The sequence below is a fragment of the Numenius arquata genome, chromosome 1 (assembly GCF_964106895.1).
Source record: "Numenius arquata chromosome 1, bNumArq3.hap1.1, whole genome shotgun sequence".
Classification (NCBI taxonomy): domain Eukaryota; kingdom Metazoa; phylum Chordata; class Aves; order Charadriiformes; family Scolopacidae; genus Numenius; species Numenius arquata.
In genome coordinates this window covers 115,319,280-115,343,695 of record NC_133576.1, presented here as the reverse complement: position 1 = coordinate 115,343,695, position 24,416 = coordinate 115,319,280, and the positions used below count along the sequence as shown (strand labels likewise).

The 24,416-nt window shown below is 40.7% G+C and overlaps 2 protein-coding genes across 6 annotated transcripts in view; one reads left to right on the top strand and one right to left on the bottom strand.

Annotated features, from left to right (window-relative positions):
* The window catches only part of NBEA (neurobeachin), a 512,389-nt gene that overhangs the window by 354,694 nt on the left and 133,279 nt on the right, over positions 1-24,416 (top strand). For all 5 annotated transcript variants that reach the window (XM_074151162.1, XM_074151191.1, XM_074151181.1 and 2 more), the window contains one exon: positions 352-488. In XM_074151162.1, coding sequence (XP_074007263.1) covers positions 352-488 — 137 coding nt within the window. The remainder of the gene's footprint in view (positions 1-351; positions 489-24,416) is intronic.
* Positions 2,391-4,325, bottom strand: MAB21L1 (mab-21 like 1). The gene has a single exon (XM_074156444.1). It carries the CDS (start codon positions 4,323-4,325, stop codon positions 3,246-3,248), a length of 1,080 nt encoding a protein of 359 aa, XP_074012545.1. The 3' UTR covers positions 2,391-3,245.

Here is a 24,416-nt window from a genome sequence, read left to right as displayed (position 1 = left end):
AACGAGTCGCCGCTATCGCACATAAACAGCGATAGTGTTAACGAGGAGCAAAAGGGCATGAAAAGAGAAGGGACCTACTTCTAAGAGGCAGCTATTTTTCACTCTAACCCCTCTGAATTTCGCTGCTGGCTGATTTATCTCGCAACCCCGGAGCTCACAAACTCGCTTCTGTCCCGACTGAGGAGTTCAAAGCGGTGACCGCGGGCAGGAGGGGAATAAACACGGCGGTTTACAAACAGCGTTTATGAGGGGGCTCGTCGGGCGCTGGCTTGGCGGAGGGAAGGGGAAGGGCCACCGGGGATGGGGCCGGCCGGGCGCCTCCAACCTGACGCCGCTGCCCTTGCCTTGCAGGCCCCGTGGTCCTCAGCACGCCGGCACAGCTCATCGCCCCCGTGGTGGTGGCCAAGGGGACGCTCTCCATCACCACCACGGAAATCTACTTCGAGGTGGACGAGGATGACCAGGCCTTCAAGAAGATCGACCCCAAGGTGAGTGCGGGCGGGCTGGCGGGCGGGCGGCCCCGGTCCCGGTGCCATCCCCGGTCCCGTCCCACGTGCGCCGGGGCCGCCCCCTCCCTCCAAACTCCGCTCCCGTCTGCTGCCTCTCGCTGCCTTTTATTAAAAAAAAAAAAAAAAAAAAAAAAAAAGGCGCAATGTATTAATGATGTTAAATCCTCTATTACTGCAGCGTGCGCGTTTTCCAGCAGCCTTTCCCTCGGTGTCTTTGTATGAACGTGGTCAGATTTAGCAGTTAAGCCAATTGCTCTGAAATCCCCGGAGGGAGCGGCAGTCCCAGCCCGCAGCCTTCCCGAGGCACAGCGGAGGGGTTTACCCCTTCCGAGGATATCGGAGAATCCCGTTATTTCAAGAGCGTTAGTTTCCATGTAAGAAAACACGGCGCATTTGAGTAAACACTCTGCTGAAATGCGAGTTAATGCTTATTTTCTGGGGGGGGGGGGCGGAAAGGGGGGGGGGAGGGGGAAATAGGCATGTACCCAAGACTTGATTCCTGGGAAAGCTCTGTTTTTTTCTGAAGTCATTTACCACTACCAATTCCCCAGCGCCGCCCCCCCTTCCCCCCCCCCCCCCCCCCCCCGCGAAAACCTCCAGCCCAGCCGCAACAGAGCAGGAGTGCGTGACTTGAGCAGAAACCTTTGCGTGGCTTCCTCCCCGCGGGAAGGGAGCGGGGGGCTACCACGGGGGGAGGAGGGGGCATGCGGAAGGGACGTGTGTTACAGGGCGCTCCTTTCGCCTGCATCTCTTTTTAGTCTTATCGCTGTTGCTTTATTTCTTTATTACTACGCTGGAAAATGTTCGAAGAGAAAAAATAGGGGAGGTACTTTTACAAAGACCTTGGGGTTGGGGGTTTTTTTCTTTTTTTTTTTTTTTTCCTGCAGAAATATCATAAATAATTTCCAAGAAAATGCTAGCGACCTCGTCTGAATATGTTTGTAATAAGGTGATTTCTCTTTGACGAACGATTTCTCAAACTCGGAACTTTCTTCGCAGTGCTGAGGAAAACAAAACAAAACAAAACAAAACAAAAAGATATTCTGTCAGAATCGCTGGGTATTACGGGTTTCCACTGGAACTAGTTGCTAGCGGGTGTTACACAGGCGATCGGCCCCTTTCAGCACTTGTTGACTGTTAGGGTACTAAGCAAAATCCGCGTTGTTATTTTGCCTTTTGATTTTAAAGCCGCTTTAAAGAAATGCATACTGAGAAGGACCAGACGTTGCAGTACGGATAGGCAATTTTGGATCGCTTGCAGTTTTGTAGGCACGCACATGTTATTCCCTCTGAATGCCCTGGGAGCGCAGGGGGCTTGATTTCTGGGAGTGCAACTGGGAATCTTATCACATTCATAACGGATTTGTAGGTCAGAAGTAATATTGTTGTTCACTTTATTGGTGCCGGCTTGAACCTTTCACCTATAAATTTTATTTTCTTTTTTATTACTGCTTGCGCCAAAATGCTAGTTTTATCAGGCTCACTGCTTATTCAGTACACTGACTGCTTCAGGGATATGTTGGGTTTCCCCAGCTTTGTTCGAAACCGAGCAGAAACACACCAGCGCCGTACAGTAAACCTTTCGAAAACGGATTTCTTTTCTGACGGCTGAAAAAGTGTTACTGCATTAATAAGTACATCGGTGTCTGAGAGTTGCTGATTGTCATCTGGAGCTAAATTCTCATGTGTTTGTACCACCAATATTTTCCTGTTCTACAAAACTATTCAAAATGCAAAATCGGGCAGCTACCCTTAAGTTTTCTGCCTTACATGATTTAAGAAACTACCCACAGAAAGGCAAAATTCACAAACCATAGCTGCCTCTAGATTTTTCAAGTCGAAAACTTGATCGGATATTGAAACGCTTACCCATGTGCATTTTACTTCATTTATTAGCTTGTAATTAAATAAATCAGCAACAGAAATTAAAATCTAAATCACAAAAGGTAATTATCCAGTGTATTTCAAGTGCATTTTCAAATATATAATTCCAATATTCAAGCGTTATTATATAAGCAGAATCCAAATTTCTTTTGAATATATTTAAATAACATTTCAAGTATATTTATGGAATGTTAGAAATAGAACAAGCAATATATATGAAACGAAAAATGTAAACTTGTTAAGTTCAGACACTTCAAAAGACAATTAACAAAAGTACCATGATAAAATCTACCTTTTAAATGGTATCTTCTCTTTAGCAGAAAATGTCCTTGAAGTATCCAAAATGGCAATTTAACTTCTGGTCACCAAATCACAAAACACCAACATCCACAATTTCAAAGACAATGTGAGATCACAATATTTGATACAAATTAAAAGGTACATTAGGGTTTGTTCAGGTGACATATCCAAATAGCTTTTACTCACAGAGGGTTTACATAAAAATACCGGGTTTTGTTATAATCCGTTGGTACCGTTTCTAGGCAGAATGGTCACAATCGTGTTAAATATTACGGCCAATTTTCCTTTCCAGGAAACATACTTTTTTTTTTTCTTTTTCCTTTTTTTTTTTTTTTTTCCACGGGGAACTGCAAAACTTGTGACGAAGATAAGAGGAACGATACTTGCTGTTCTTATTTGCTTTTCTTTGTGAAGAGCCTAAGCTATATTCCTTTTTAAAAGAGAATATTATTTGCATTGTCAAGTGGAAATATTTGACTTTTCGAACAGGCAGCTTAAACTTCATCGGGAAATAAGCAGATTTCTCGGTCGGGCCGGTTTTATAGTTACCCTCTAAAGTTTCTCCAAACTTTTCGGGTTGGTAAGTATTTCCCTAGCCAGTCGCCACGTTTGTTTGGCCGCGTTTTCCAGGGCCGAGTGAGGTTTGCCCTGAAAGAGGTCTAAGTTGGGCAAGAAGTAATGCGGGCACCTCCTGCACTGGAGGCAGGAGATGAGCTGCAGTAAAATCCCGTTGAGCCGGTCCCCCAGGCACGACTCGTCCCAGTCCGATTCGCGGGGATGCTTTTCGCATTCGTAGGAAACCAGAGTCTTCATGTGATAATTATTCAGGGGCTGGCCCGGCAGCTCCAGGTGACGGTCCCGTAAGGTTTTGAGGATAGAGAGGCATTTCTTCCTGCAGCCGCCCATCTGCAGTCTGTTCTCGGCTTCCGCGAACTGCAGCACCCAGGCATCGCTCTCGGCCGAGCTCTGCTTGCCGGCCAGAGAGTGGCACTCCTTGGATAAGAGGTTGAAGCCTTCCGCCTTGACCTCCGCCACCCTGTTGGGTCCCGGCCAGGGGATGTGGGGAAGCGGCCAGTGGGCAGCACTCCGCGGCCAGATCCCCGTGCATTTGAACGCCGGAGTGATCTGCACCACGTACCTATCCCTGATTCTCAGCTTCACTTCGCTGGTGTCCGCCACCATCTTTACCACGTCTCTGTAACTGCACTTATCCACGGCTTGAGCCACCAGAGTCTGAAATCTGGACCGGATTTTGCGAGCGGAGAGGTAGCCAGACGCCGTGATGAACTCCACCCAGAGGGACATACTCCTCTTGCGCCCGTCGCTTAACTTTAACACAGCGCAGCCCGGCAAGGAGCCGTCGTCCACGAAGTTGAAAACCCCCATTTGGTTCAGATACAGCACGACTTCAAACTCCGTGGGGGAGATGACTTCCAACCCCTCGTAGCGGTTGTCCATCTCGTTCAAGGAACTGATGAAGCGAGGCTCCTGCACCTCCACCTCCTTCAGCACGTCCGACACCACTTTGCAGACTTCTCGGATCGTTTTGGCGATGGCAGCTTTCCTGGCTTGGCATTTCTCGTTGTAGTATTTATTCAGATGATACACCAGCTTGGCCTGGGCCGCGATCATGTTGGGGCAGAGATCCGGATTGTATACCGGAGTCTCGCAATAGGCTGTGGGATCCAATGCGGCTGCTAAGGCTGGAGCCAACTTCAGAGGAGAAAAAGGCTGCCGCACTCTGAAATGTAACAAATGTTTTTCAAAAAGCGCTGGGGCTGCTGCTCCTCAGATGCTCTCTTCCTGCTTTTTTAGATCAGCCGTCTTGAAGTGTGTGTGGCGGGGGGGGGGGGGGGGACGAGGGGGGGGCGGGCGGGGGACTGGAGGGGGCGATATTTTTCCTCCCCCTTTTTTTAAAGGGTCCGTGAGTGAGAGGAAAGCATCGAGAGCTGCACCTTCCCCAGCAGCAAGAAAAACAAAAGTTGCACTGAGACACAGCGAGGCTTCCAGTAGTCAAAATAATAAAACCTCTTCGTATTTATTTATGTTTTCCCGTAGTAATCACTGTGTGTGTGCGGGGTGGTTAATCAGATGGTGGAAAAAAGTGCCGTGTGTGTGTGTGTATATGTCAGAAGAAGCTGGCTGTTGGTTTGTATAAGAGCCCAGATGCACTCGTGTGGAAATTATAAAGGCAGGGCCAGGCAGGCGGGCGGCCAATCGCCACTGGGCTCGTCACTGCAGCCTCTTTCAGCTCAAACCCGGCTAATTAATCCCTCTCTAGGAGATAGATATGTATACACAGACACACACACACACGCACGCACACGCAGGCACATATAGGAAGGTAGAAGGTTACGGGCAGAAAGCCCGCCCCGGTGATCTGTACGCTCGGAAATCAAGAGAAATCGCTCTCCTTTGGGTGTAACTTGAAGGGTATTGGCGTTTCGAAAGGACTTGGCAAAACTGTGCCGCTCCGCACCGAATCCCTGCGTGCCTCCCCACGGCCGAGACGGGAATGCAGGTGTATTAATGGGCATCCATCAACTAGGGAGCTACAGAACGGGCTCGCTTCTGCAGGAGCAGGGGCGTAAATTCATTAACTCACACTTGGCGTCACATCACGCTGTCCTTTCCTCCTGATAGTTGTCTATAACTGCAAGCGAGAAGTTGGGGGTTTGATTTTGGTTTTGTTGTTGTTTGTTGGTTTTGGTTTGGTGTTTTTTTTTTTTTTTTTTTTTTCCTCTCGTGAACTGGCCAGTGAACAAGCAGCAAATTCACTGCAAATTTAGTGTCCTTTGGAATAAAATATTACGCAAAAGTCCACGATTTGTATTGTTTTAAAAGGTCTTCTGACGGGCTCTAATCGATTTTGAGGTTTAATGTATTTCGGCATTGTCTCTGCCTTGCTTTTTGTGTTTGTACCTTATGAAGGGAGAATCAATGGCTAAACGTATCTGTTAGGGCGTTTTCACGTTCCCTCCAGAAATCAAGTAGCAGATACGAACGGTAAATCTCATCTGCCAGTTCTTAGCTTCGTTTTTCTATTCCGTCTAGCGCTCCAATATGTGGTGAAGAGTGGATGTTCAGCTGCTTTTTGAGACGCACTATAAGTATCAATTTCAAACCTGGGTGGTTTATGGTATAGCGAGCTCTGCTAGCAAGCTGCGTGTAGTGAATGTGCACACGGGAGGGATGCTAGCGACTGCAAACACGCTGGCACGCTACTAATCTGACAGTTTGGGGTTTCGCGTGTGTGATGTGTAATTAGCAAATTTCTCCTTCGTTACTTTACGTGTTAGTAAAGGGGACCTTTATTTGCAGATAGGCTGGAGAGGCAAACTCTTCTGCTTTGCAGCACTTCAAGAGAACCCTAAATTATATTTTTTTCCAAGGGAAAAAAAAAAAAAAACAAACCCAAACCCAAACGCACAACAGCAAAGCATTTAATCTCTTGGAATCTTTAATCTACTGCCCGATTACTAATTTTTAAAGTAACTGCCACAGGCATACCCATAGCTAAGGAGAAGTCATACCGCAAAGAACGTTTCATGACATTTATTCAACGCATTAATGCGACTAACTTTATTGTACAAAGCGAAGAATTTCTGACTTTTGTGCTTGACTCGCTCAGGCTGGCGTTTCTCCGGGCGCTCCCCTCGCCGCTTCCTAGGAGGGAGCTGATGCGGGAATCATTTTATGCCCATTAGTCAAACAGTGCTCGGGCTGTCTTGGGGCGCCTCTCTGAAAAACTGCAGGTGACAGCTTGTCCCGAAGAAGCTTTTCCTCTTCTCGGCCGCAATCTCCTGGCCGAAGGCGGAGGGGCGGCCGCTTTCCGGCTGTTTCGGGCGAAGGGAGGCTTGTTTCCTCCCGGTTTTTCGCCTTACTCCGGGTAGTTTCCCGGGCGTGCGGGACACGGGTCCGCTGGCGGCGGCGGCACAGAGCGCCCGGTCCCGACGCTTCCCAGACGCCCCGGAGGAGCGAAGCCGCCGGTCGCTGTCGCCGTCCCCGCCCGGGATCCGGGGCTGCCGCTTCCGTCCCAACCCCCCCGCAGCGGCGGCGTGCGCGGCCGCTCAGCTGCGGGCTCCCGGGGGCCGGTTCCCTCTTGCCTCCCCCGAGCAAGCACTTACGGGGATCCTCGCTGGATCCGAGGGGACAAGCAGGCACCTCTCCGCCGCCGTCCCCCGCTGCTCTTACCGGCGTGCGGGGAACCTGCCGCGGCGGCGGCGGCAGGGGACGAGGCGGGGGCGGGGACCTGCTGCATGGCCGCGGGCCCCGTCGGCTGGCGGGAGGGGGGAGGCGGGGGTCGTCCCGGGCCCCATCCGCGGGGGTCGCCCGCGGATGGGGCCCGGGACGACCCCAGCCTCCCCCCTCCCGCCCGCCCCCTCGGGGCCGGGGGCGATGCCGGTCGCGCCCTGCCCTCAAACACGGGCACGGCTGGGTTGTGGGGAGGAAGGAAAAGCGGCGAAGTTGGGTCCAACTCCGGCGGGCGGGTCCCGGGGACCGCCTGGGGCGGGGGGAAGGCCCGCGGCGATGCTGGTCCCGGTCCCCGCCCCGGCGCGGCGGCGGCGGCGGCGGCCGCTCGGCCCCGGAGCCGAAACCTCCGTCCCTGCCTTGTCTAAGGCGGGGTGTGGGGGGGAGGTGGTGGTGAGGGGCGGCTTCTTTGCGATTTAAATAATAAAAGAAGCTCCTTCCCCGCGAGGTTACATACCAGCGCCGTGTAAAAAACGAAAGTTAAAGCGGGCGGACAAAAGGTTGTCCCTTCCTCCCATCTCCGGCGAGGGGACAGCTCTTTCCTGCGGAGGGGGCACACACCGGCCCCCGCTCGACTTCTCGTGGCTCCGGCTGCGGCAGAGCTACACGTTAGGGACGGAAATGTTTCGGGCGAGGTTCTGTTTGGTTTCGCCCCGTGGGTTTTAGCTCAGTGAATCCAGTTGCTTAAGGCAAAAGGCGGTAGATCTTGCCTTTAAGCTGCCAGTAGCCTTAATTTTCATAATGTGGCAAAATTAATTTAAATAAAAAATACGTCTTATATTCTAAATCAGAGCTTTCAATTTATAAGGCTAAGATTAACCTACTATGTCAAGTAATGCAGGTTATACGTATTTATTGTATCTTGGTGTCTGTGGGAAATAGTAGCTTTTGCCTTGGTTGGGTGATGTTTAGCACTAAAGGCTGCTGTGAACTTCACTACATCATTTCATTTCACACATACACAATAAACATTTGATAGTTTGAAAATTTGTGGATTTAGACGTCGCTGACACCAGTCAACCACTGAAATGTGACTGCTAAGGTGACCCGATAGTTTAACATGACAAGAAGTCAGTGGTTTGGTTTAGATTCCAAAAATGATTATCTGACTATATATGATATAAAATATGAATATTTTCGAAGCTTCTGACCACTTACTGCAGTTAATTTTTCATGTAGTTCTTAACGTGTCCTTCATAAATTACGAAAGGAAGGAACACCTTTTCATCACTGAGTTTTATTTTTATATGTATTGAGTTGTTCTGGAAAATTGAGATTAAAATCACCTCATTAAAATGATGATTGATCATTTGTCATGATAATGGTACCATATGATATTGGTGACTTTTACCAAATTACTGTTTTCTAGATATTTTCCCCTAATTAGGGGGTACTATAACAGCATTTGTTGAACTCTGCTTGTTATTTCAAATCTTTCAAACTACAGTGCCTTGTCACGTAGTGCTCATATTAGCCAACAAGCCAAATGGTGTTGAAAATCTTTGACTGCAGGTACTCACCTACGTCCCTAAAATGTCATTTAAAAAAAAAAAAAAAAAAAGTTGCCATATATAAATGTCACCGATAATTTCTTTTCATATGGTAGAAAGTATGAGTTAAAATGCACATGCAGATGGGTATACACACAAAGTGCTTGTATTGTTATCACTTTGTATTTCTTATTATATAGTGATAGTTCTTCCACACACAACTGCTCATGAATTTTAAAGTTTTATTTTTTAATATCTGCCTATTGCGCTAGGGAGCTAGGAAAAAAATGAAGCTGAGTTGATTAAATTATTTATCCCTACTGCTGAAGTGAGTTTGAAGGCTCATTGAATGTATCTGATTTCTTGGCTCCTCTTTCTCCCCTTCCCCCCTCAATTCATCCTGGTTATTTCATCCATATCATCCTGCCAGCAACAATAAATTTACTTTTTTTCAAGTAGGAAAACTAAAGACAGATATTTGTGTCGAGTTTGCTTTGAGTGTCACATTATATAAAATAGGCAGCATCATTTTTTTTTGTGATAGAAGTTGATGGTACCTACAATATTCTCTGTTCTTATTTGGTGGCTTACTTTTTGCCTCCACTTTCAAATTTAAGAACAAATGAAAAGTGAAGTTTAAATGTAAGTTGCTATAGTGTTTGCAAAAGTGCAATTTTAATGAAAACATACACTTTGTTCCTTAGATTTTTGAGTATAAACTTCTGTATAATTAGTTACGTAAATATTTTTCTTCCGTTAGCTACGGTTTTCTGCAAATGCTTTTTACTTTTTTGAAAAAATTTGATATAGCTCCTTTTTACAGTACACAATTAGCATTCATTGATGCTAAACTTAACGTATGTATCTCTTCCCATTAAAAATAAAAAAAAAAAACCATGAGAAGACTTTGCATTACTGCTGGACTTGGTCATCCTAGGTCTTACAGATGAACCGTTAATGCTTTAAATTCCTCTAATCTGCAATCTGTTAAGGGAAAAAACAGTAATTGATTTGTTTTCTTTAAAATGTTACCTCTCAAAAGTAAATATGGAGCTTGCACAACTGTAATTTTAGCTAGAACTGCAGAAACATTCAAGCAGGGAAAAAAATGCATTGAATTATTCATTTGGTTCACCATCAGCTTCTCCAAAGCCAGACATTCCTTAAAGTACAGCGTTTTATTTAAGCGGTCCAACACTGCTTTTTTTTTTTTTTTTTTGAAAGATCTCTTGCTTGGAGAATGCTCTTTTCTGCTGAACTGCGAGAGGAGGGTGGAATCAGTGGGGATTAGTGCCTTTTAATCTACTACATCTGTAGTGGGTCATCCAACACTGCAGAACTCTCATTACTCTCTCATGCTGTATATGATTAAATGGCTGAAAATATTCAACGTTGACCTTGAAAATAAAGCTGTATGTGTTGGATGAGCAGCTTCCAAAGACTTCATGTCTAAACTAGCCTTTCCCCTCGGTAACTTCTAGTTCTGGAATATGTTGTCTGAGAGAGGACTAGAGCGTTAGAAAATGTAAGTCAAAATTGAAGTGTGGGAGTATTTGAAATGCATCATTATATAACTTATGGCATCACTCAGCTTGTTTATGCTATGTTTATAAGTAAACCAACACTTATTAGCCCAGTCGATATGGGATGGTGGCATGTCTTGAGCATACTTGTTTTTGTGACTAGTGTTTCTCTGTAAACTGGTTTCGTATCGACTAGCAAACTAAACTGCATCATCTTGTGTGTAGAGGCTAGAGCTCTTGAAATCATCAGAAAGCATGTTGCTTAACATCTTTGAACACTAGTCTATATAAAGCTATAAGTAAGCACCATCTTTTCATATACATTTTGGCACATTATGTGTTTATTGCTAATTTTCATGCTGCCAATACTTTGGGCATGTTAAGTCCCTCTAACTTAAAATGAAACTTGTCCTCTCTCCTTACAATAGTATGGTAAATTACCTGTGTAACTCACTTTATCTCGATTTAGCTATAAAAAGACATGCCTAACGTATTTCAGTGCTTCTATTTTTTAATGTAGTGTTTAGCTCTCTGATATTTTCTTTCCAAATAACGGTGAAGGGAGGAGTTGAGTGAGTTGGTCGCGAGTGATTAATACGTTTCATTGAACCTTATGAAGGCCCCGATCCTGCCAACGCACACGTGGTTAGCGAAACATTCAGCTGGTTCTGGTGAGGTCAGGGGCTTCTTCAGGCTCACAGCTAAGTGCACGGGCAGATATTTGCAGGATCAGGGCCAAAGCGGGATAACGCTTGGAGGTTAACAATTGAATAGGATGAAATACAGTGTGCCTTTAAAACAGCTAATGCATCAAATACATGCGCTGGTGAGGAAATATATTTCTGGCCCAAATATCTACTCTTTTGTCAAGCAGAACTTCCCTACTAATTTCATTGTGTTTTAGCTATAGTGTTGAATTAGCTTCTTGAGAAAGGACAGTGCTGTTTTGTCCATATTCTAAGAAGATGCTCCCACAAAAATGCTTTCCCTAATCTGCTCTAAAGCCTTTACGAGGAGGGTGAGGTTATTCAGAGAAATGAGTGAAAGATTATGCTTTCAAAATCTCTATTAAAACTGTATTTTTCATGTATTTTCATGTATTCAGGACTTTTTCTATAACACTCCAAAGGTACAAAATCTTTTAACAGTCTCAAATATAAGCAACCTACTTGCTAAAACCACTTATTCATTTACTAAAAAATTCCTAGCTATAGCTGTAATATAAATATGTCAACCAACTTATTATTTAAGGAAGAAGCGGTAAGATCTGTTCCAGAAAAACTTGATGTTTAGATCTTTTGGCCTTTAAAATGTATTGATTTTCCCACCACCACTGTGAACTTTTTTTTTCTTGACTGGTGGAACATTGTCATCGTAGAGTGTAATATTTTATCTAGGGGAGAACTGAGAGCAGCAAATCACTCTAGTTCTCCTCTTACTTGGGTTTGAAAATTTAACCTACATCACTACTGTCCTTCCTACTTTTCCCTACCATTTTTTCAGCCCAACTCTAGGACAGAATATACGGGACTGGACCCTTTGCAGCATAGTGCCAATGTCATTGAAATGAGAAAGACTACAGAAATAACACATGGTCTTGTAATTTCATAAATCTCCAATACAATTGTTGAAAGAGAAGTACTAGCTGCTTATGGAAATATCTGTTTATCTTAAAGGAATATTTCTATCAGTTTTTCTTAATGGTAGAAATAGATTTTGCCTTTCAGGCACGTTATCGTATATAATACATTAGTGCCATTGAAAAGAAGAAAAAAATTGTGTTGTATCTGTTAGAGTAGTGACAGTGTTTTCTCTTAAACCTCCTTAGTTTTAGATGAGGCAAAGGAGAGATCTTTATTATTTCACATTTCTGAATCTTCTATATTTACAATTTCAGTTGATGCAGAATAATTATTTTGTAAAATTAAAGGAAACTTCCAGGAAAAAAAAATCTTTTTTAATTTTTTTTTTGGTCAACACTGGTTTTAATGGAGTGGATTTACTTATGTTGTGTGACGTACACAAAATACATGTCAAAAGTGGACTGTAAATGTATTCTTTACTGCTTTTTATTTGGTCATTACAGTGGTAATTTTAAAGTTATGCAGTGTGTACAGGCCTGCCATGAGAGAGGTTACTGTGATCAGCGTGGTTCTGTCTTATTTTCAGTGAATGTTTTACTATCTCTATTTCTTGCTTTCTTCTGCATTTTTTTTTCCAGGAATGAACTGCCTAATTTTGGCTTAATTTTTTCAAAATAACCTTATTAAAAGCAAAAATTTAAGTAGTGCAGAACTCTTACTGGCTCTCTGAAGCAGAGGAGAGAATATAGCATATGCTAGGTTGTGCCATAATGCTTGCAATTTTCAGCTACACTTACAGAGATTGCTTCTTTACGTAGGTAAAAAATGACAGCAAGTATGTTGGATAACAGTTTTCTCATTATATTCTGTGAGCACATTCATTATGTATTATTAGTCCTTAATTGTAAAGATGAAATAACATAACCATTTATCTTGGCAAGCCCATTATTTATAATCCGTACCTTACAAAATTGTGTGGATTTGCCTGGATGTTTCCTTCTAAATGTACTCTTCAGATTTTTGACACAGAAGGTGAGACAAAACTTTTCAGGTTAAACTTGTAACTAACCTAATCCACTCTTAATAGGCAAACTGTGTATCTTGATGGGGTAAAAGAAGTCCTCTCTCCCCCACCCCCCTGAAATTCAGTTCTTCATTTGTTTTGTTCACCACGCTGCATTAACACAGTTTTCCCTTGTGTGCATCTGCCAGTGTACAATTTAGCCACGGGCATCTGTAGACCTTGTGGTGATCAGTATTGCAGGCAAAAGCCATATGTGTTTAAATAAAAAAAAATCTCTTTATTTCATTTGCTGTTTTAACTGGATGGATAACTTTTGTGCCTCAAGACAGAGGAAGAGAAAATACAGAAATAATTAATTGCCTCTATTCTTGAGGCAGTTTCATTTTCCCTCTCCAATATGGAATGCTTGTCAGCTTCCCTGATAAATGACTGCATCTATTTGCATAGATTTTACATTAACACAAAAATTAGTTTTATTTGTGAAAAACTAGTTTACATAATAATGCAAAATCTAGCATTATGGATTATGTTTCAAATTTGAGACACTGTAGAGAAATGAGTTTATTTTCTTTGTTTTTTAAAAATTCTTTTTGTTTGTTGTGTGGGTTTGTTTTTTTTTTACTGTCAAGGCATATTAGATTTTAGCTTTGTATTTTGTTTCTATAAAATTAACCAAATCAGGGTCTTTTAATGTTTATAAACCATTTCTCTAGTCTTTCATAGATTGAATAATTGATGGTAGTTTGAACACGACTTCTTTCATAGACTTTTACACATTCCATTTATTAAATACACTCTTAAACATGAATATAAAAAAAATGTTTAAAAAAAATTGCGCAAACAACTGTTAAATACACTCTAAGAGTATACTTTAAGTTTCTAATGTGGCTATTAAAATAGTGCTCCGTCAGGTATTCTTTCAAAGTATTAATGTACTGCATTAGCTTGTATGTCAGTGTAGGGCTATTTTTTTTCCTATATTTAATAACCTGTCTGTTTTAAGTAATTAGGCATTCCTAGCTTGAAGTGACAGTAATATACCTCTAGTTAAAAACTGTGTTTTATTCACAATTTGTCATGTCCCTAAAGAAAATTTACAAATCAATCAGTTTGAAATATCTGTGAAGGAAAATATACTGCCTTAATTTTGAGCCAATTGTAGTTATTTTCAAGTTACATGAATTGGATGTTTGCTCATATAATAAACCTGGTGTCTTGTTGTCTAAAGGCAACTGCTAATTGTATATCAGCTCGTTCTCCCTGCCGAAGAAAATACAGATGCATTCACTGTTGTTATTTCATACTGTATAACAAAAAGAAACTATTGCTCCTTATGAAGCATGCTATACTTAATGGCAACTTAAGGTAAAAGAGTGCCTTTGCCACTTCTTGAATCTGGGACACCCTAGGTGCCAGCTGTCACTGCTCAGCTAATGATGACAAATGCCCCTCTCTATGCAGATTGCAGAGCTTGCAGGCTGCTATGAAAGGCAGCCAGATTACCTTTCTTCAGATAGTAACTTAACCTTTTAAACTCAAGTGTCAGAATGAAATTATTAGCTGGGATACTTTCAATATCTGTTTCTCTAAAAAAGAAAAAAAAAAGGAAAGAAAAGAAGAAGGCAGTGACTTCAAATAATACCGTAGCAGCTCTCGTATTCACAAATTGTTCATGCTTCTCTGGTGTTTTAAAAATAGGAAACTGCTGCCACTGTGCCTGTGAGCACTATATGGAGTTCGCTGGCGCCGAATGCACGAATACTGAAGCTGACCTCTCAGTTGCACTACACGGAAATGGGGCCAAGTGGGCCAAATTCTGTCCTTGCTTACATCCACGTAGTGTTACTGATGCACAGATGTGACAGATCACAGGTTAACTGATGCTATTTATAATAGACCGTAATTGATGTTACATATTGTGGATATACTCACTTCTCACCATAACAGTTCATGTTACCACTCTAAATCTATGAACCTCAGTTAAAATCCACTGTATCAAAACTGGGTATTTACTTGGTGGGTATGAGCGATTTCACAGAACTCAGTGTCATGTGGTTAATATTAAGTTACTAATTTAAATATATTCTTCAGTCAGAGTTTTGGAGTTACTTTCTAGGTTGTCTTGGAAGCAGCTAACAGATGTGAGGATATTGCATGGTTCCTTAACAGCATGTCAGAAACATAACACAGTATAAGCACTTTATGTGCTTATATTATATGCCACCTAAAGGGGTAGTGTGCTTTTTGAGTGTGTACACATACATGTGTCTGTATTTTTATGTGGGTCTATTTGTATGTGTTTATACACTTGAATATAGAAGTAAATAGACACATGGGGATTCATATCAATGTGTGTACACATGCACAAGCCTACACATGTAACATCTAAAAAATATATATTTCCATGTTTATATTAAAATACTGACATATATGAGCATGCTTAACTTGCACATTATATTTGCCATCAAATTACTCTGTACAGTGAACTGTATATGAATATCAGTTTCCATCTGAGTAAAGCCTAGTTTTATTACCGTAAACAGGTACCTCCGATATTTTCACATGATCAAATCTCCATAGCAGTGGGCAATAATAGAAAGCTACTGAAAAGATGTGGAAAGGCATTTAATGAGAAAACCAGGAATGCTATGGTATATGGATGCAAGGATGTAAATAACAATAATAGGAGGAAAAAAACGTGCATTTGGTATGAGATCGGAATGTCCCAGACAGAAAATAGTTATTATTATTGGCAGAAAGTACAGGAGGCAGAAAAAAAGGAGCAAGTTTACAGAGCAAAGTTAAGATGAGATCAATGTTGCAATAATTGTAACCTGGTTGGTTTTGTAGTAATCATTAAAGCAAAGGTAATCTGATCCATGAACATAATGTTAATTAATATTCTTTTCTCTGGAAAAGAATAGATGTGATTGCTGATAGTTAGTACTTACCTCTTCTGGTAATACAATGTATGAAAGGGGGATGCTGGTTAATATTATATTAGAAATGTTTCCTTTTAAAGTTTGGGGAAGAGTGTTTTTGGTTTTGCCTGTACATAAGTATGTTAAATTTAACATCCTGTTTTGTTTTGTTTGCTTTGTTTTTTCTTTAAGTCATTAAGTTCAAAGTATTTAAAACTATACATGTTTCATTATTTTGATCAAGTGTAGCACAATCTGGGAAATAAAAAAGACAAAGATCTAGTGTTTCATACTCAGCTTTCTCAGCTTGTTGGTTGAATAGGCATCAAATGAAGTCCAATGCCTATACAAAAGAAATGTTCCTTGTTTGGATTTGCCCCATCTGTGTCATCTGGTGGCTTATGCAATTGGAGGTGTTATCACATGAATCCAAATGCACAAGCCAGTTGTTTTATGGACTCTTTCTGTGCTTGGAGGAGTTTATAAGTTGCCCACTCTATTGTGTGTCACTCCCAGATGACACGTGTGCATTCTGCTGAGCATATTTTGGGGGTAATTATAACTAATGAAGCCTGGTACACAGCTTGTTCGCAGAGTGATTTATTCTGCTCCTGTCTGATTCCTGTGAGTTCTGTAAAATGGTTACATTGTGCCTTCCACTTTGGACATGTATGGGAGCATGTGGTATTGAGTCCATCTGACAAAATTTGCTATTCAGTGTACCACAGACTAATTACAAAGATATTGGCTGGGTACATCTGTTTAAAAATATAGTGATGAACTGAAATTATAAATGGGATCTGTAACTTTAGGGATATTGACTTCAGTATGGCTCTTGTTCAGTCATTTACTCTTCCCAGACAGTAACCCACTTAGATGTACTGCTGTTAAATGGCTCAGAGTTCTCTGAACTCCATTAGTTAAGGTTAGGTTCCCTTTATACCTTTAGCAAAGCATATTTTATTGTGCAATTTGAGTTCAGATAACTGATGATATTTTGTGGAAAGATGGATTTAAAGGTTGGGAAGGAAACATCTTGTAGATTAGCAGGTTTCAGAAAGCAACAACAAAAAATCATTACTGAAGCCTGGATGTCAACCTTTATTTAATCTTAGATGTACCATTCTCACCCTAATTTGTCTTGACTTACCAGTCTCTCAGGCAAGTAAATCCACTGACATTAGTGAGACTCATCCTCAAGAGGTACTCATACATTTGTTTACCAGGATGGTTTTAAAAACCTTTTTTCCAGGGCACTAATATACCTCTGAGGTCATGAAGTAATGGGGTGCACAGAAGCTGCAGGGTTTGTAACTTCATCTACCAGATTCACAGATATCCCAGCAGGCTGGATGTTTTTACAAGTATCTCAGCATCAGTGTTCAGTAATAATAGTCTTCAATTATATCTGTCTTCAGTTATATCAGCTTCCCCCATCTTCACCCTCTAACTCCGTATCCAGATTTGAAAGACTTCTTCATCTTTTTTCAGTGCTTAAACAAAATTTTCCTTCACAGAAAAAAAAAAAGAGATTAAAAGTTAGAGTACTGCTTGTATGAATGGGAGAACAGAGAGAGTTATTTGTTTTGGTACACATACTATAAAAAGCACTACTTAGAAAATACACTTCACGTCCTTCCTACTAGCTATGTCAGCAGAAAAAATAGTTTTACTGAAAATGAATTTTTTTCATCTGTTTTTGTGGAAACAGCCTGGGATGTTCTCAAGACAACATTAGCAGCATGATGGGTGAGAAGATGTCACTAGTTCTCAGAAGTGAATCAATTAAGGTGACATTCCTCAACTAGCACATTAAGCAAGAGGATGTGGTCACCAGCAGACCTGAAGTTTGCCTGTGTCCTAATCTGTCCCAGTAGTGAAGTTTATAGTATCAGTAGCATTTTTCAAAATCAGTACTTTCACTGGGAAAGAACCATGAAGATAAAAGTGGGCAGAAGTTCTGTCCGTGACTTCATTCTTGCTCCTGAACTTGTGTGGAGCATGTTCTCCTAGTAAGAGTTTGCAGTGTTATATACCTAAGATGATAACCATGAGAAGGTAAGAGTGTTGGAGAAAAGCTGTTTGCGTATAGTGAGTATCAACATACCTGTGTATAATGTGTGTGGAGAAACATACAATTTGAAAACTGACTGGTTTGCTGAGAACAATTGTATCATAATGTAGCAGTTATGCTTAAGTTGTTTTAAATAGACAGAATTTGGGTATGGACTGTGCCAGTAAGGATATTTAGCTTTTTTAGATTTGTTCTGGATTTCTTCCATATATAAAAGCATGTTCCGAGAACAATTTTTACATGATGATTTATGATGATGGGAAATCTGACCTGGGTTTGGGTTTGCTGATGATACAATTGTGATAGATTTTGACTTTTGGGATAACACACATGCCATGTATGTTCCCAAAATGGCACCATCTTACCATGCCAGATATTACAAGAGGTTTGCTAAATTGACAACACATACTTAATTGAAATCCTTATGCAGAATGCGCCTTACAGATGAAAACCAGAATTTTGCACATTTTTTAAGGTTTCCTGTTTTTTCATTTGTTCTGTGTTGAAGGACTGTTACAAACTACAATGACTGGTATATTAGAAAATGCTTAAAAATGAGCAGTTGTTTTCCTTGGAGAAAGATTGTCACACGTTTAAAGAATAGTTAGCTGGAATTATGTTTTTGTGCTATTAAAATCCTGCAGTTGTCAGGCATAGTTTTGCTTGCTGAGTAATCTACTCATGTTTAGTCAGAGTACATCTGTTCTATATAATTTTAAACATTTCATAAAATATTTAAGATTAATGGTCCAAATCAAGCACTAGCTAAAACGATGACACTAATTACATCAGATGTAGTTGGGTCAGTGAAGCTTATGTGTCATTCTTTTGCGCTGACCAAACTTTTGTTGCATGAACTCATGTCCCATTTTAGTTGGCCTCAGAGCAGAGTGTGCCCTTCCGAAAGCTGGGACTTGCAGCTGTAGTTTCAGCCTCTCTGCTACTTTCCTTTCTTTATAAGCTGCATTCATTCTATTCATTTCCATTCCTTTGCTACCTTACATGAATTTTGTGATAGGAACGATTATTTAAGTTACCTTGAACCTAGACACTTATTTATGCTATGCCATGCTAGGGCTAGTGCATATGATATACATACCAGGTATGGCTAGGTGAAAATCATTGCTCATATAAGTATCTAGAAAATAGTAGTAAAATAGTACTCTTAGTAGTAAAATTAGGGCCTACAATGATAACCATTTAGCAGAAATTGGAACCAAGAAGCAGAGTCACTTTTGGGGCAGTAAATTCTTACTTGTTAAGCTCACTAGTGTTAGTAGCACACTTTCCTCTCTGCTGGTAAGTCATGCCCTTCCATTTTCCCTGGTAGTCTCCCAGATTTGTGGGGCCAGGATGCCAGGTTGGACTGTCTGTTTTCTAGAAATTGTGAAAAAGCATTGATGGAAGAAGGTTTGCCATATTCCATATGTGCCGATCAGTCACACAGTGGACATGTTGGACTGCTTGTAAAGCAAATGCTGGCATGTTTGAGTTTAGTGAATGCATAAGGAATTTGAACTCCAACCTCACACTGATCCTGTGGTACTGTATGTGATGATCAGTTGTGCAGGCAAAATGGTTGTGATTCACTTAAACCCCCAATTTTTATATCAAGTTAGTTAAGTTTATACACCTTCGTGGAACAGGAAAAATAAATCACAAAGAAGAAGACGACCAAAAAGTACACTGTCCTTGGGTTAGAAAAAAAAGTGACTGGATGTGCTGAAGATCAGGCCAAAAAGATTAAAGAGAATGAGTTTGAAATGGAAGACATTAAAACTTCTCAGGAAAAGTTAATTTGAAAACTTCTAGTAAAATCGGTTTCATTGAAGGGAGGGGACTGAAAAAACAATATAAAGAACTGAAGGGGGGAATCAGAGGATAAATTATGAAGGAAGAAGTAGATCTTTGCTTAAAGAAATTTGACTTAAATTTGGAACATGTTGGGTTTTCTTCATATTAAGATAAATACCACACTAAGCAGAAATCCCAACCTTAAGGTATCTCTAGCAGTGCACCTAAGCACAGTTGGCCCACATGGTGATTCTGATGTTGTGAATCATGCTGGAAAGTGTCAACATTTCCCAGGTTTACTCTTGGCTGTGCTTGAACCGAGCCAGCCTCAATGTAGTTGCTGCTTTTGTGGGCAGAACTCCTTGCTTTGTGAAAGTGAATAAGGTAGGTCTCCAAGAGCTGCTCTCCAGAGCCCCAGACAGTGAAAACAGCAGCCTTTTAGGCATCCTTCGCTGACCTAGAGGTTAACCTGTCCAGAGGCTTATGCAGTCTATACAGTAAAGGAAAGCTTTATTAGGATGGGAAACAGGATACAGGAGTGAGATTCCAGAAGTTGAGAGGGAACATGTATAAAGAAGGTCATGGCACATCTTTAAAAGTGTAGATAATTATATTGACACCTTGGCTGCTATTCTTTACCTTCTAAATTAAATCCTAATGAGTAGGACTGAATGAGACCTTTTTGGATGCACAAAATGCTGAACTTGCTTATATTGCATGGTACTGTATCTTCTTAAATTAACATAACTAAACATGGGACTTATGAGGCCTTTATTCACAAGACTACATTATTTGTTATTGGTCTTGTTTAATATTTATAGAGTGACATACATTTCCGTATTGCCTTAGAGAAATAAAAATTATGTGATTCTGGCCTCACTTTGCAGTCTAATTTTGGCAAATGCAAGAAATTGTGAAAAAAAAAAAGAAAAAAGAATACATAATAGAAAAAGTAAAAAGGTTGTAATAAATAATGCTTGGTACTATATTATGTAGGAAGCTTGTATATCTTATTTTTTTTAAGCCAGTGTAAAATGGAATTTCTAAAAGGACAGTGATGTAGGGAAGTTCTGTCTCAGTGTTAGGACTGGGAGAAGAAGCCACAGTTGAAAGACAGAGGTAGAAGGCGTGAGAATTATATTTCCATTTGACGTCAGTTTGTTCAGGTTGGTTGAGGCTGTTGAGAATTCAATGAGAGGTGTTTGAACAAGAAGCAGTGGCGAGTACAGGTAGGAATATCTCACTGCCCTTGCTCCCAGGTGGATGGGTTGAAGACCAAGCGGGTAGGCAAGCTGCCGGCTGCTGCCTGCTAAGTGAGCTAACTGAGCCAAACACTACTGGTGGCATCAAGGTTTCCCAGAAATGCACAGTTCAGTGCCTGAACACAAAACATTCAGCTGCAAAATTTGCGTGTGGATAGGGACGTAGGCTCGATTTCCCACCCAGGAAAACCCAACAAAAAAATCCTGGCAATCCCAGGCAGGAGGATGATGAAGTTGATGTGACATGATAATATGTTATTTTTCAGGCTGCAGTAATGGTATCACATCACCTTGTTGCAATACCAGGCCTGTAATGTTACTTTCTTGCTGCTTTTGATGCACCCAGTGCTAACACGGCTCTTCAGCTTTGAGGTGGGGTGCTACATATCTGAGTCTTCCGTTTGTGTATCTTGGTGGACTCATTTGTAAAAATTGCCATTTTAACCAAATACTACTGTTCTGGTGTTGTGTTTCATTGATAGAAAGTTCACTCATATTTTGTCAACTGTTGAATGAAAAAATGATTCATCTTTTTAGTAATGTAGGCTGCATGAGTGTTCAGAGCACTTCATAAATGTTAGGTAGATATTCTGTCTAGAATACCTCTGTTAACGCAGAAGCACACAATCAATTATTTATTATTCTGGATTGGATAAAATAGTGTTTGTAGGTGTGAATCTGTGCTTTTAACAGCAAAAAGAGTGTAATCTTTGAGTGAAAGATCTAAATATTTTATTATAATAATCAGACATAAGTTCCCACAAAGATTGAAGTATAAAATATCTGTATGAGTGGGTGAAATTCTGGCGTAACAGCTGACCAGTTTTATGGCTTTTGTGTGACCCTCATGGTAATAATATGTTGCATGTAGGAGGTAGTCAGTTTTGCACAACCACAATTTGTTTTGTGTGGGGTCTTCTGCTTAGCTGACTGGTAGTAAAAATATGCAAACTCTTTTGATTTCTTTTATTTTTTTTTTATATATGCGTGAAGTGAATAAGTTGCAGTGGCTGTAATTCTTGTTATTAAACTGTGCTCATTTATTAACGTTAATTATTAGGCGGTCAGTTGTTATCCTTGCTAAAAAGACACACAAAGAAAATAGTTTTGTGATAAGAAAGCAGTTTGTCTCAAATAAGGGAACCTGGATGTAATGCTCTGCACAGTACGTTTTACAGAAGCGCATAGGATCTGTTTACCTGGTTGAAATTCAAATTGTTTTATTATGGTGTCAATTCTTTGGTTTTGGCAGCACTTCTAAAGTGTCTATACACAAAAGGACTACCACAGTGAATGAATGCTAGTGTTGACACCACCTAACAAGCAGGGATTATGTGTTTACAGAAGAAGTAATATGATAGGTCAAGTATAAGAGGCACTTCTCAAGAGCACTTCACCACATAATGAGTGACTGACTAGAAAGTGCGGAGCTGCCACTCTTTGGCTTCATTTCGGTGTTGATGCCTGCCTCTCTCCTCCAAAGCCCTCTTGATCATGTTCAGCTGCTCTGTTCTCATGTGGTGAATAATAGTAGAGTAAAGCTGCTTTTCTGTCTCATTTTTCTTGCTAATTTACACATTCAAGCCATTTTTTGTTTGCTATCCTTATTTGCTATTCCCTTTTGTCAAGGCACTGTTCTCTTTTTTGCCTCAGGCCTAGGAACTAATTTGAGCTTCTATAATTACTTCATGTTTTACACCTGTCTGCATATCATGCACCCCTTGTCTCTGTACTTAAGCTGTATATTTCCTTGGAAGAAAAAAAAAAAAAAAAGGCTAGTTTTCATATACAAGGAATCCCCAAGTTTCTCCTCTCGGTCTTCCTACAGGAGAAACACAATTAAACTGTTGAGATGTTCTCAGCAATGCAGCTGACCTTTTGGGTTCATGAAGGACAAATGAATGCTGTCTGTTCAGACAGTTTGTGTTAAGACATTGTTGAGTAAAGAGCCCTGAGCTTTGTTCCTCTTGAATGAAGCAATGGTTGTAGTCATTTTAAAATCATTAAGAGCCTGAATGCATGGTATCATTCTACAGTGTTTGCTCTACAGCTGCTCTTCTGCTTTAATAGCAGCTTATTAAATTTGGGTCAAGCGTACTCTGAAGAGTATCACAATGAAGAAACTGTTCAAAAAGTTACCTGTTTAAAAAAAAGGCAATTGATTAGATTTTTAACTTAAGTGACAGCTGCAATTCATTGCCTGTTCTTTGTGGTGTCCTGCAGCCAGAGTGGAAGCCTTTTGTAATTTGGTCTTCATTTTGTAAAAGCTTTCTTGAATAATCCAGGGTTGCTTTCCACTCTGAGACCGCCTCAATCCAATTAGGAGTTTAACAAGGGTCAAATTAAGGAGACTTTACACTTCATGTTTGCATCATTAGCCATAAGACTGTTTTGTGTGTGCACGACTGTGTGTCGAGGGAGGAGGGGAGGCTGCAAGACGGGGCAGACACAAAGCTGTCATCCACCATGTGGTGCATCCCATCGCTGAATGGAGGCACAGCAGGCTAGGAACAACATTTCCAGTTGTCTTTTGGGGCTGTCGTCATGTGGATTTCAGCTGGTACATAGTTGTTTGGAGGTTACAGGTGCTAGCTAGAGCCGAGGAAGAAGAGCGTGCTCTGTGCCTCGTCTTTTCTCTCCTGGTAGCCTATTGTTATCGGACAAATGACTGGGAAGAGATGAAGTTAGAAATCTCTTGAGCATTCATTATTTTTGATGAGATGACAACTACCCCAGTTCCTTGTTCTCACTACTCATGCTGTTTCCTGTTATTTTTTGAAAACATAATTTTTCTTCGTGTTAAGTGTATTGTACAGTGTGAATTTTTTTATACAAGTAGTTTGTTAGCAGGCTTTCGATAATCAGATGTGCGTATGGAAGACTACAAACATGCAGTCATATTTTCTACAATGACAATCTAAAAACGGCGCTGGTTTTACTTACACAATTTTTGACTACGACGACATTTTCCTAATGAATTATTTATAGAAACTGTTGAAAATTAAAGAGAAAACCATAAGACCCTCTTTTCTGTGTAAGATTGTTCTTAATGACAAGAAAAATTCTCCTGCTAATCAGTGTTTAGATGTGTGGGATATTGCTGGAGAACTGTTGCAGTCTCTTTAGCAAATGCTTTGTGCTGCTACATACAAAGTAACGATTTATCTAAAAATAACACTTTCATTGTTCCTCCCCCCCTAAACCCATTAATAGGTACTTTAGTATCATGCGAGTTTTCATAGTTTAATCCCTTTTCAAAAGCTTTTCAGAATAAAAGCTCTAAATGGTCCTCAGTATTAATTTGATGTGACTTCTGTACAATATGGTTTGAAACTCTCAGAAGCACATTTTTACAGCTTACCCTTTTTCACTGGATCAGTGTGTGGAAAATACCAGCTAAATGTTTCATGGAGTCTCTGCTGTAAGCCTTTTTTGTTGTCTTGCAGATGCTATAGCTTTCTAGTGATTTTTATTTAGTACCATCATTATTAGATAATACTTAAGCCAGATCAAAACCGCTACATATATTATTGTTCATTGAATTTAAATTCTAGGAAATGCCACTTAAAACATAATTTTTTTAAAAAAGTTTTGACCTGTCTCTTGAATCTCATTTGATGAGAATTTAGCTTCAACAGTAAACTGTGCATAATAAATGGTGATTGAGTTTAATGTAGTCTGAGTTTGTAGTCAATCAGATCTTTGTTTACATTTAGACAGGAATAGCTGGCTTTAGAGCTTTGGACACCCATAAATAATTACATTTTTTTAAATGCTGAGCTTTTGGTGAAATATTAATTT